Below are 14,219 nucleotides of genomic sequence, written 5' to 3' on the forward strand. Positions count from 1 at the left end.
GCCCCTCAAACACAGATGAGCCAATTGCAGTGTAGTACCAAATGCACGCGGTAGCTCACTCGGACATCTCGAGCTAATAAGTCCATTAAGTAGCATCAGAGTTGAATCAGAAGTCATGGTTTTTGTGATGTTTTATGGGTATAAGTTGAACAAAAATGGTCAAACGATGTGCACGGGGTACATGCAACGCTGATACGAGGTATCCTAAGATAGGCAATGGGGTATATTTTATCCCATTGCCCAAACCAAAACAGAGCCAAATGTCTCCGGTGGATTAGCCGTGTGGCAGACCACACAGTCAACTCAACGTAACGAAGATAAACAAGGATGTCTACATTTGTTAACACGGGTACAGGGTAATGCTAGCTAGTTAATAAAATAAACGAATGCACGTACATCTCAGTGCCTCTCCAGGATTAACATTAGTTAATTGAAGGTAAATTCATTTATCTTACCCTGCGGTGCACGAAAAATGGATGATGTTATCGGCAACAGTGATGACTGTGAGATGAGGCTTTTCCCTCTTGCATCTGTAAACTCTCGCCTCGAATTTAAGCTCGTCACCCACCATATCTAGTTTTACATTTTGTACATATCCCTCCATAGCATAGTGAAGTCCTTTTTGATACCTTCTAGACAAAATCAGGTCATTCTGTCTCCAAAAGTTATGTATAGCCTCTTGGGATATAGTTTTGACACCAATAGCTGCCATTGTAATTCTCTAGTCAGCCCGGGTAGCTTGTCCGAGTTAGCAACAGTAACTAAGGGAGGCGGGGCTTAGCGATAGGTCCATTGTCAATTGTACATGCCCAATTACCCCGCTCTTCCGAGCCATCCCAGTCACTGCTCCACCCCCTCTGCTGATCCGGGGAGGGCTGCAGACTACCACACGCCTCCTCCAATACACGTGGAGTCGCCAGCTGCTTCGTTTCACCTGACAGTGAGGACTTTCGCCAGGGGGGACATAGCGTACGGGAGGATCATGCTATTCCCCCAGTTCCCCCTCTTCCCCTGAACAGGCGCCCCGACCGACCAGAGGAGGCGCTAGTTAGTCCATGGGCCAGAGCCCAAAATTTCCTATTTCGGTACACTCAAGGTGGCAAAACATACTTATAATTTTTGAAAGGATCCATGTCTGTAGATGATATTTTGGTATGATAACCATTCCTGAGTGGCAGCTGTATCACAGTTATCAGCTCATGAAGTTAACCACCCCCTAAAGTAAATTGCATTTTAGACGCTGGTGCATATCCTGGTTTAGCCTCATGGTCAGGACATTTTTCAATGTTCTATAATATTGTCTTTGGTATCCTTTTAAAGGGGACCTTCTTAGCTTTCATTCAAGCCCTGTTGTGGATATTTCTCACAAATATAGAGGTCACTTGAGCTCTTCAACCCGTCAATAACACACATCTTTCTGCAATGTTCGCCTAAACTATATACTTTCTTTTAGCCCTGTGGCATCTAGGAATATCAGGGACACAAAACACAAAAACTGGAATACTCACAGGACTGTAAAGATTCAGGAAATGTATAATATACCCATACTATTTCATTGTGTGAGGTGATTGTGAACCTTAAATTAGAAGGGCATTATTACTAAGAAACTAACTAGACCAAAGCCAGTTAGTCCATGGGTCAGACCAGATATCGATATCACCCAAGGTGACACAACTTCACTGGTGCCATTTTATTTGGTACACTAACAGAAGTAAAATAATACATGATAACCTTCCAAATGAGCAGCTATTTCATTTTTCTTTCAGGAAACCTGTTTCTGTGCCTCTCACGATTGTGTATTTGCCCAGATTTTTACAAATATAGCATTTCAACACCCCTTGTACTGATTAGCCTAGCTTAAACTCTGGGACAGTTCTTAGTTGGCCAACAACCAAGGATAACCAGTACTGTGTACTTCCATTCATTGTGCTAAGCTAGGCTAACGTGCAGCCAGATAGCTTTCTACTAAACACATATAGAGGAAACTGGTATCTATCTTCTTGTCTCACTCTGGAGAAGATTGTAAGCTAATTTCCCATAATGTTAGCATGTTCTTTTAATGTATATGTTAATATGATTAGTTAAAGTGGCTACGAGGAACTTTCATCTTGTGTTGATTTTAGCGGCCTCATGTGGACAAAATACAGCTGTTGCATAGCAACTAGGTAATGTATCTATTTGTGGCTATGTAAGATAAATAATGGTAATATGACGCTGGTGAAGCAAAGTAAACTTTGTTTTAGTAGTGTTCATACACCTAAGTTACATGTATTTGTTTGTATGTGGCAGGTGAAAACTGACTGAATATGGCCACAGGTGAACAAGCAAGTTTTTACCCAATACCAAAGCGCCCACGGGTGGAGTGCATTATCCACTGTTCTGATGATACAGATAAGCTGGTTTCACTACAAAGTGTCGACTCATGGAGAACTCTGCTCAGGGCAGCTCAGATACGAAATCATGCACCAGTTTTGAAACTGGCAAAAGACATTCCTGAGGGACAGATTCCAGCAATCTACTACCACAGAAAGTGTCGCAGTATCTTCACTATGAAGCAAATTCTTGATGGCCTCCTTGCAAAAGAAAAGAAAAGTTGTGTCTCTGCTGAAGAGAAACAATCTAAGAGAGTAGCTCGACATGCTCCAAGTACATCTAGGACTTATGATGCAGAGTGCATATTTTGTCAGAAAAACAGCAAATATTCCAAGAGACAGAATACGAGAGAAGTACTGGTGCAGTGTCGAGAACTGCGAGCTGATGCAAAGATCAAGAGTGCAGCCACAAAGAAAAGGGACAGCAGAATCCTTGCCATTGTGAGTAGAGACCTTGTAGCAGCTGAAGGGCACTACCACAGGTCATGCTATAGACTTTACACCAAAGAAGAGGTTTCCAAAGGAGAGGTTGCCAGCAATGAAGATGATGATGCTGCAGCCCAGTATGAAGCTGCTGTGAATAAGGCATACAATGAGCTGTTCCTCTTCATCAGGATGGAGCTTTTTGGCAATCCTCAAGTGATGACAATGACTGATCTCTCTTCTAGACTGGTAGCTTCAATGAACTCCCAAGGCATTGCCCAAGTCAAGGAATCAACCAAGAAGCACATAAGGCAAAACCTGGAGAGTGAGTTTGCTGGAGCCTTGCAGATATTCCCTGATGAGAAAGGAAAATTCCTCCTCTATCCCGATAACTTGTCCATGAGGGAACTTGCCAAAGAAAATCAGTCTCTCAAAAGGGAGCTGCAGACCCTGAAAAGTGTCAGTGCACAAGATGTTATAGCCAAAGCAGCCATCAAATTGAGAGCAGACATTAAAAGTCAAGATGTTCCTCAAACCTGGCCGCCTGAAGTCAAACCAGAAGCAGAATGTCCTACCATTCCAGAGTCGCTCATTATCTTCCTGTACTCTCTACTCACAGGCTCAAATGATCCTGATCATGCATCCCAGAGAGTGCAGTGCCTTCTGCAGTCATTTGGCCATGACATAGTATATGCAGTGACATGTGGAAATACCAAGCCTTCCAAGCACATTGTTCTGCCATTCAGTGTCAAATCGTTGACAGGAAATGTAGAGTTGATAAACATCCTCAACCGACTTGGTCACAGTGTGTCCTATTCACAGATGGAAGAGATCAACACTGCCCTGTGTCTCCAGAAACTCTCATCATCAGGGAGTGGCATTGCCCTTCCAGCTAACATCCATCCTGGCATATTCACAACTTTAGCCTGGGACAATATCGACCGTCTTGAAGAAACTGTCAGTGGTGAGGGAACATCTCACAGAGTCAATGGGATTGCTGTGCAAGCAAAGCCAGTCAACCCACTTCCTGTCCAACCCATGCCCACTGTTCCCAAAACAAAGAAGAGAAGCATTGATGGACCCCCACCAATGTTACCAACTTACAATGCTGGACAACGGGTAGGGCCACCACAAAGCAAAAAGTCAGATGCCGATACTGCAGCCAATACTAAGCTTGCCAGAGAGAAAAACCTTCTTTGGGTCCTAGCACGCATGTCACAACAAGAACAGTCAGTCAGCAGCTGGACAGGCTTCAACATCCTGACTCGAGGAGAGATGACGGTCATCCCCGACAATATAGGCTATCTGCCTACCATCAATGCTCCAGCGACACAAATGTCTACTGTCAACGAGGTGCTTAACCAGTCACTGAGCATCATGCAGTGCTTAGGCCTGAGGAAGATTGTCTGTGTCTTTGACCAAGCCCTTTATGCGAAGGCTGTCGAGATCACATGGAAACACCATGACAAGTTCCATGATATCATCGTTAGGCTTGGGGTATTCCACACCATCTGCACACTGCTGGCAATAATAGGAAAGCGTTTCCAAGATGCTGGACTCAAAGACCTCTGCATTGAGTCTGGCATGATTGCAGAAGGCTCAATTGCTGGTGTTATGGATGGCTGCAAGTACAACAGGGCAGTGCGACTACACAAGCTCCTGTATGAGGCTCTCATGCGACTGACCTTGAATGGTTTCCTGTCCTGGTTGGAAGAAACTCACAGGAATGACATGGTTCACCTGAATGAGACACTGAAGACCATTGACAGCCTTGGGAAAGAAATCTCACAACATGCTTTGAAGGAGGTCCTCGAGAACAGCTCTTGTACACGCATCATGGATCTATTTGAAGTCTACCGTGAGTTCCTTAGAGGTGGAAACAGCAGCCTCTCGAACTTCTGGATGTCCTATTTGGACATGGTTGAAATCTTGTTGGGGCTCATCCGAGCATCCACAGAGGGAGACTGGATGCTACACTTGGCTAGCATTCGAGCAATGATCCCATGGTGCTTTGCTTATGACAGGATGAATTATGCACGCTACCTCCCCTACTACTACGCCCAGATGTCTGAGCTGCCCATCACACACCCAGATGTGTACACAGAATTCATGGAAGGAGGCTTCTCAGTCCAACTGGGCTCCACCAATCCCTTTGGCCGAATCCCTGTTGACCAAGCTATAGAAGAAACGGTGAACAAAGACACCCAAACAGCTGGAGGGACAAAGGGATTCAGCTTGAAGCCAGGAGCTGTGACCAAATATTATCTCACAGCTGAGTATAGAAGCATGTACCTCAGACAGCTGAGAGACCTGACAGGTCAAGGCAGGTGCAAATGGTCTCATCCAGATCTACAGAGTCCAAGGATCAAGAGAGATGAAGCAGATGTCCAGTCTCTCATGGACCTTATGGAGAATAACTGGCTCAATCCTATGTCCCCTGATGAGATTGATTTGGTTAGCCTCTCCACTGGCAACATGGCTCCACCTGATGTGACCATAGATCTCTTGAGAGCTCTTGAGAAAGGAGAAGAGGCCTACCAAGCATTCCAGCAAACAAGGTTAGATGCAGACCCACCACCTGTGAAATTCCACGACAAGATGACCAAGCAAAGTCTGAAAACATTCTCCAATGTCAGCACAAAACAAGCTCATGGAAAGAAAGCACAGGATGTGGTTCTGAAGGCAGATAGAAACCTTTTCAGTCACATGATCCTGGTGGCTGAAAGCAGGAAGGTGAATCTGAAGGATGTCCTTGCCTACCCATTGGGCCCACTACCATGGGCACTGGCAAATGCTGATGGGTCCTTACGAAAAACAAACAAGGCTGCACTTGCCAGAGAGCTTGAAAAGAATGTATCTCCTGCAGAAGACATCCCAATCCCATCTACTTCCATCATTGATGGGATGAGCCTGGTCCAAAAAATGAATGGCAACAACAAAACCTTTGCACAGGTGGCAGAGTCAGCCTTGACCCAGGTCCTCCATGAGGGAGCACAGAGTGGGAGGATTGATGTTGTTTTTGATGTCTATCACCAGACTTCGATCAAAGATGCTGAACGACTGAACCGGGGTGGAGACATCACTCTCCAGTACAAGAATCTTGCAGGGGGACACCACGTCCAGCAGTGGAGAAAATTTCTGTGCAGTTCCTCCAACAAGACCAGTCTCATCAAGTTTCTGGTGGAAGAGTGGAAACTCCCACGATACAGAGCTATGCTGCATGGCAAGGTGTTGTACATGACCTGTGAGGAAACCTGCTACAAGTTGACAGAAGATGGGTGTGAGGAAGCAGCAGAACTGCACTCCACACATGATGAAGCTGACACCCGTCTGCTCCTGCATGCATTGCATGCAGCAAATGCGGGCTCAAAGTCAGTTATCATCACAGCTGAGGACACTGATGTCATGGTGCTTTGTCTTGGCTTCCAGAAGGACATCACCTGTCCCATCTACCAGAAGTGTGGGACTCAGAACCGCACACGGTTTGTCGACATCACCAAACTGGCAAGTTCACTTGGAGACAGCATCTGTGACAGCCTAATTGGCTTACATGCCTTCACAGGCTGCGACACTGTCAGTGCATTCGCTGGTCGAGGGAAGCTGAATGCCCTGAAGATAGTGAGAAAGCACACTTCCTGCCAAGAGACTTTTAGTCAACTGGGACAGACATGGAATGTGAGTGATGAGCTGTTCCAGAAAATTGAGCAGTTCACCTGTCGGATGTATGTTGCTAATAGCAGCACTGCTGAGGTGAACAAACTGCGTTACCAGCTCTTCTGCACCAAAAGGGGAGAGGTTGAGTCCAGCCAGCTGCCACCATGTAGAGACTGTCTCTTTATGCATGTTCAACGAGCCAACTATCAGGCAGCAATATGGAAGTGCTGTCTGCAGGCTAACCCTGTGGTGCCAAGCCCTACTGAGTATGGATGGACAGACGATGAAGGCAAGCTGGCCATTTACTGGATGCGCTCCCCACCTGCACCAGATGTGGTCTTGGAAATGCTAACATGCAAGTGTGTGCATTCATGCAGAATGCCAAGCTGCATGTGCCTGTCAAATGGACTTCCATGCACAGACATGTGCAGGTTACAGACCTGCAGTAACCAAAAACAGCAGGATGGTCCAGAACTGGACTTTGAACTTGGGGAGTCAGATGATGAGAGAAACGAGCAGTTTGATGAATGACAGTGTTATGATTCTGATGGTATTACTGTGGTAGTAGTCTATTGATGCACAGGATGCTGATTCTGGACTTGGTTACCCAGAGCTTGATAACAATAATGTAACCATATTCACATATACCCATTACCCTACCCATTACCATTACATATACCCACTAATGATATGGGATTACATGTATCATTGACTAAGTATATGTAAATGTCAATGTTGTTTAAAATATTAAAATAGTTCATTACCTCACTATGGTATTCCTTTTTATCATGTATTTTGATTGTGTATTTAAACAAATGTATAGAGACCAGTTTGTGACCTAACTGGCTTTGGTCTAGTTCTCATTTAAGGCTCACAATCACCTCACACAATGAAATAGTATGGGTATATTATACATTTCCTGAATCTTTACAGTCCTGTGAGTATTCCAGTGTTTGTGTTTTGTGTCCCTGATATTCCTAGATGCCACAGGGCTAAAAGAAAGTATATAGTTTAGGCGAAAATTGCAGAAAGATGTGTGTTATTGACGGGTTGAAGAGCTCAAGTGACCTCTATATTTGTGAGAAATATCCACAACAGGGCTTGAATGAAAGCTAAGAAGGTCCCCTTTAAAATGATACCAAAGACAATATTATAGAACATTGAAAAATGTCCTGACCATGAGGCTAAACCAGGATATGAACCACTGTCTAAAATGCAATTTAGTTTAGCGGGTGGTTAACTTCATGAGCTGATAACTGTGATACAGCTGCCACTCAGGAATGGTTATCATACCAAAATATCATCTACAGACATGGATCCTTTCAAAAATTATAAGTAAGTTTTGCCACCTTGAGTGTACCGAAATATCGTCTGGCCCATGGACTAAGTGCAGTGACCAGGGCTTACACTCCACAGAGCGGACAGAGTAGCTTCGCGATCTGGAAAGCTCCGGGGAAGCGGCCTGGCCGTTTACATCAACAAATCATGGCGCCAAGATGCTGAGATAGTCTCTACACTCTGGTCACCACACAGAGTTCATGACGGTAAAGTGTCGACCCTTTTACTTGTCACGGGAGCTGACGGTGATTGTCGTTGTGGCAGTCTGTGTACCACCGAGTGCTAATGTGAAGGAGGCTATGAATGAACTCTACACCATCAGCGAACAACAGACGGCTCACCCTGATGCATCCTTCATTGCTGCAGGAGATTTTAACCAGGCAAGTCTCAAGTCCGTTTTACCAGAATGTGAATTTTGCAACAAGGGGTGATAACACATTAGACCTAGTTTTCACAAACATTTAAAACTCCTATAAAGTGGCCCTCCTCCCCCACATTGGAAACTCTGATCACCTAACTGTTATGCTGACTCTGGCATACAGACCTTGGGTGAAACGAGAGAAACCGGTACTCAAGGAAGTCCGAATGTGGCCACAGGAGGCAATTACATCACTGCAGCACTGCTTCGAAAACACACAATGGGACATTTAAAAATTGGCAGCAACATACAATAATGTCATTGACTTGCAGGAATACACCGAGTCTGTAATAGGCTACATTAACAAATGCATAGACGATGTGACAGTGGTCAAATCTATCAAGAAGCAGGCCAACCTGAAACCCTGGTTGAATGGGGAGGTCTGTTCACTGCTGAGAACCCGAAATGCTCCATTCAGATCCGGAGACACTGCAGCATACTGACTGGCCAAGAGAAATCTGTCCTGGGGTATCAAGGAGGCAAAGAGTCTGTATGGACAAAAGCTCAACAGCCACTTCTCTGATAATAAAGACACACGGCACTTGTGGCAAGGTTTTCAAGCAATAACTGACTACAAGCCTCCACCCACACAGACATGCCATTAAGATCCCTCCCTACCAGACAAACTAAATTACTTTTTTGCATGTTTTTGAGGTAACCAACAACAGGCAGGCACAGAAACTTCCAACATCACCAAGCGACCAGGAAAGAAGGCCTTTGTCAGCGTCAACCCACACAAAGCTCCGGGACCAGACAACATACCTGGGCATGTTATCAAGGACTGTACAGAACAGCTGAAAGATGTTTTTGCAGACATCTTCAACCCCTCGCTCAGTCAAGCAGTAGTGCCCTACTGCCTCAAAAGTGCCATCATCATTCCCCTGCCCAAAAAGTCAAACCCAGCGAGTATGAATGACTTCCGCCCTGTGGCCCTCACTCCCATAGTTATGAAGTGCTTTGAGCGGCTTGTCATGCAGCACATCAAGGACTGCCTCACTGCAAATCTACATCCCCTACAGTTTGCATATAAAGCCAAATGATCCACAGAAGACACAATATCTACCACACTCCACCTCACTTTGTCACACCTGGAAGGGAAGAACACCTATGCCAGGATCCTCTTCATCGATCTCAGCTCGGCCATTAACACCATCATACCACAACAACTGGTGGAGAAGCTGAGGTTGCTGGACGTGGACACTGGTACCTGTAACTGGGTCCTGGACTTCCTGATGTGGACGTAGCAGACAGTTAGGGGGGGCACCCACATATCAAATTCCATCTTAGTGAGCACGGATTCACCCCAGGGCTGTGTCCTGAGCCCCCTCTTGTTCACCCTGCTAACCCATGACTGTAATGCCTAATTTGACACCAACCACATCATCACGTTTGCAGATGATACAACAGTAGTGGGTCTCGTCAGCAATAAATGATGAATCTGCATACAGGATGGAGGTGGAGCAGCTAATGACATGGTGCGGATCCCACAACCTCTCCCTGAATATAAGCAAAACAAAAGAGATGGTGTTTGACTTTAGGAGGGCTGGCAGGCACCATCATATGCTGCTGACCATTGAAGGCACCACTGTGGAGAGGGTCAGTAACATCAAGTTTCTGGGAGTTCACCTGGCAGACGACCTGACCTCAACCATTAACACCTTGGCCATCGTTAAAAAGGCCCAACAGTGTCTCCATCCCCTCCGGAGATTTAAAAGGGCAAGCCTCCCCATTCCAGCCCTCACCACCTATGGTCTCACTTCCTGGTTCGGTAACTGCAAGGCGATCGAACAACACCAGCTGAACAGGATAGTAAAGACAGCTAGTAAGATCATTTATGCCCATCTCCCCTCCCTGTTGGGGATTTACCATCAACGCTGTGTTTACAGAGCCTCCAGCATCATTAAGGATCTCCACCATCCTTCTCACAACCTGTTTCCCCTCCTGCCGTCTGGGAAGAGGGACAGGAGCGTCTGGGCCAAATCCAGCAGAATGCTAAATAGCTTCTACCCACAAGCAGTCAGGATTATTAACAAACTGTGCCCCCCCCCCCCCATGGTCATGCCCATCCACCTACCCTGATCACTCGTTGACAGACACCGGCTGTCAACATTTAAACTGAAATGGCACTTTAATGGACTGTGTTGCACTTGAATGGACTGTGTTGTTAATTGTGCTTTTTTGTTTTGTTCTCTCGGTTTTTATTTTTTTAGCGGCATCGTTTTTAGGGAATTTTTGGATGTGTGTTTTTTTTTTTTCTCTGTTGCACTGCTGTGGGCTGGGAGAAACGGCATTTCGTTTTTATTTATGTGCGTAGGTACATAGTGAAAATGACAATAAACTAAATCTTGAAATCTTGAAATACCCACATCCGGCTTCCCACCCGAAGACACGGCCAACTGTGTCTGTAGGGACGCCTGACCAAGCCAGAGGTAACATGGGGATTCGAACTGGTGATCCCCATGTTGGTAGGCAATGGAATAGACCGCTACACTACCTGGATGCCCCATGCAAGGCTAATTTGCTAAAATTGAAATGTTTAAGTTGTGGTGTCCTGCACACTGAATGTGTGTGTGTGTGTGTGTGTGTGTGGAATCCAAAGAAACAGAACAGCTGTCAAAGACCATCACCTCTCTACTGTTAATAAGGAAAAATGACTTTGTACCATCACTAAGAAAGTCTTTGGTGGACACTGCCTTATTTATTCAAAGCTCCAATATGTTAAGCCTTAGTATATTTACCAAGAAAAAAGGGGCCATCACAGCTGTAAGATAATGTTGCATCACTATTTGCAACTAAACTGTGTAGGGAACACTATCCAGACATACCTCCATTCCACAACAACAAGTCCTTTCAATGGAGAAAACAGCTGAAAATTACCTCTGAGACAGAAACATCCACATTTACAGTCCTGCAGTGCATCATGTTGGTAAATAGAGTATGCGCAGAGCTGAAACTGTTGGATAAAATCTCACCAGAAATCTCATCTGATGCATAGCCCGCCTACATGGCAACCACTTGCATAACTGAATCGTAACATATGACTGCTTCTTCTCTGAACAGCTAGAAACTGAACACTGGGCCAGTTTTATAAACATGGCAAGGGGAACTTTAAGCTGTGCACGAGTGTTAGTTTCACAGGAGATATGTATTCTGCAGGTTCAGGTTTAGGAGAGATTGTGTACATTTGGTGTCATCCCCCTTTCTCCATGTCATAGGAGTTTAAAGGGTTTGCAGGAACAAGTGCACAAATACAGAACACAATGGATGGAACAAAACAGCACATGGCTAAGTCCTAATGCAGATTTATATGTTTACATAAGTATAGATAGTTCCATTGCTCCATCTAACTCTCTAACTCCAAATGCACTATTTACCACATTTGAGCCTTGAAGCACATAATGAACTCAGTCTCAACGTCTCTTGCCTCATACCAAATGCAAGACAAATGGCATGGCCAACAGAAGAGGGGAGGGGGGCTTGACATGTCCTGTCTTACTTGCAATTGTTTCTTCACTTAATTTACTTCACATATTTAAATCCACTGTAAATCTTTTTTTTTTTTGGATCCCCCCCCCTTTCTCCCCAGTTGTATCCGGCCAATTACCCCACTCTTCCGAGCCATCCCGGTCGCTGCTCCACCCCCTCTGCTGATCCGGGGAGGGCTGCAGACTACCACGTGCCTCCTCTGATACATGTGGAGTCACCAGCCGCTTCTTTTCACCTGATAGTGAGGAGTTTCACCAGGGGGACGTAGCACTAAGGGGGGATCACGCTATTCCCCCCAGTTCCCCCTGCCCCCTGAACAGGCGCCCCGACCGACCAGAGGAGGTGCTAGTGCAGCGACCAGGACACACACCCACATCTGGCTTCCCACCCGCAGACACGGCCAATTGTGTCTGTAGGGACGCCCGACCAAGCCAGAGGTAACACGGGGATGCGAACTGGCGATCCCCGTGTTGGTAGGCAACGGAATAGACCGCCACGCTACCCGGACGCCCTGTAAATCATTATTAAGTTCAATACCAAATGAGATTCCCCATTTAAAAAAAAAATTACATAGAATCTGATGCTTGGGAATGCTGTATCATCAAAAAGCCATATCATTTATTGAATCACCATGATTACAGTCACTTGTGACTTCAATAACTTTTGGGCGATGTAGTTCAATCTGAGGGAATTCAATGGTCTATAAATCTTTAAAATACTGAACATCGAGCATCAAGGCATTTTTAGGAGGAAACCCCCCTCATCTTTTTCCCCATGCCAGCTCCCCTGTACCCGTTGTTTCGGCAGTCGTCGATCCACTCCTTCATGATAGCGTGGTACGTATCCAGGTCAATGGAGACGTCTTTGTGCTCTGGGTCCAGCATGTTGCAGAGCTCCTCCAGGCCGCTGTCCTCCGAACCGCGGCTGGTGGTGTGGCGCAGGTAGTTCACGATGCTTGACACATAAACTTTACCTTGGAGGAGGGTCAAATGAAAAAAGAAAAAAAAGATTTTGAACAGAAACGCTGGGAGAAAATGAAATGATTTTGTGTTTTGGTGTCATTTGCCAGGTTCTGGCAGTGAGGGAGGAGTGTAAGGAGGGAGGAGTGTGAACATCATTCAAATCCCTGCAGTAGAAACCTACAATCTGACTCCCAGAAAGTTGAATCAGTTCATCTGGATACAGGCTTTAGTGGGAAAATGTGACTTCGTCAGTCTCAGCTGACTGCAGGTATCCCCCCACCTTATAAACAGCACAGTTGCATAATGACCGAAACCAACAACCGGTTTCATATGCAAATTGCCATGGCCATTGATTAGAGTTAAAATGGCCATGTGTAATATTCACAGAGGATTGGGAAATAGTTGCAATCACAGCATTGTAAGATGGTGACGGATGTACTCTTACACCCCCAGTTCAGGGATGGTCATTCCCTCTTTGCACAGACGGCCTCTTTGACTCCCTGTTCAAACCAGTATCCCTCCCTATCTAGGATGTGCACATCCTCATCCCTGAAGATAAGAGAAGATACTTTATTGTCATTGTGTACACACAACAAAATTTCGTTTGGTGACTCTCAGACCAGCAACACTAGACAAGGTAAATGATAAAAAAAAAAAACAAGATTAAAAACAAGAACAAACAACATTTAATATAAATAAGTGAGGTAGTAAAAATAAGTGAGGTAGCAAAAATGAGGATAAGACAGAAAGAGTGGCCACTGGCCTGTAGATGGGTGTAGACTGTGGAGTCCTGGCCTGACGCGTTAGCTCTTCTGTGTCTGTTTGGTTTCCTCGATGTATACGCAGTCCTCCTGGCACTTAGCAGCGTACACTATATTGCTCCGTTTGTACCGGGGTACCCAATCCTTGGCGGGGGGGGGGGGGGGGGGCAATTTCTGGCGCAGCGTGTTTCGGGGTTTGAAAGCAACCCAAATGCGTTGTTTGGAAAATATGCATCTCAACTGTTCCCGACACTCCCGCCACATACGGAATCACCACTGCTTTAACAGGGAGTCAAAGAGGCCATCTAGGTGAAGAGGGAATGACCATCCCTGAACCAAGAGGGGCAGGGGGCTAAGAGTACATCTGTCACCATTTTACAATGCTGTGATTGCAACCATTCCCAAATCCTTTGTGAAAAGTACACATGGCCATTGAAACTCTAGTTAATGGTCACGGCAATTTGCATATGATACTGATCGTTGGTTTTGGTCGTTATGCAACTGTATTGTTTATAAGGGTGGGGATACCTGCAGTCAGTTTAGACTGACAGGGGTCACTTAGATGAGTGATGAAACCTTTCTCCCGCTAAACGTTGTGTCCAGATGATCGGAATCAACTCTCTGCGACTTCCTGACTTGGATTATTGAGCACGCATCAGGACACGACAACCTGACAAAACGGCCTTCACCAAGATATGCACGGCACAGATGTCGTTTTGCAAGCTTTACAAAAATCAAACCAGCTCTCAATGTCACCATTGTTACAGTACACAGAGGAAAGAAAAAAAACCCTACAAAAGATAAA

At 45.5% G+C, this 14,219-nt stretch overlaps 1 protein-coding gene across 1 annotated transcript in view; it reads right to left on the reverse strand.

The window, feature by feature from the left end:
* The window catches only part of lrmp (lymphoid-restricted membrane protein), a 65,965-nt gene that overhangs the window by 48,965 nt on the left and 2,781 nt on the right, over positions 1-14,219 (reverse strand). Inside the window, exon 3 of the mRNA XM_056276693.1 lies at positions 12,484-12,664. Within this exon, the coding sequence (XP_056132668.1) occupies positions 12,484-12,664 (181 nt within the window). The remainder of the gene's footprint in view (positions 1-12,483; positions 12,665-14,219) is intronic.

This window comes from Lampris incognitus, chromosome 3 (genome assembly GCF_029633865.1).
Source record: "Lampris incognitus isolate fLamInc1 chromosome 3, fLamInc1.hap2, whole genome shotgun sequence".
In the NCBI taxonomy this organism is placed as follows: Eukaryota; Metazoa; Chordata; class Actinopteri; order Lampriformes; family Lampridae; genus Lampris; species Lampris incognitus.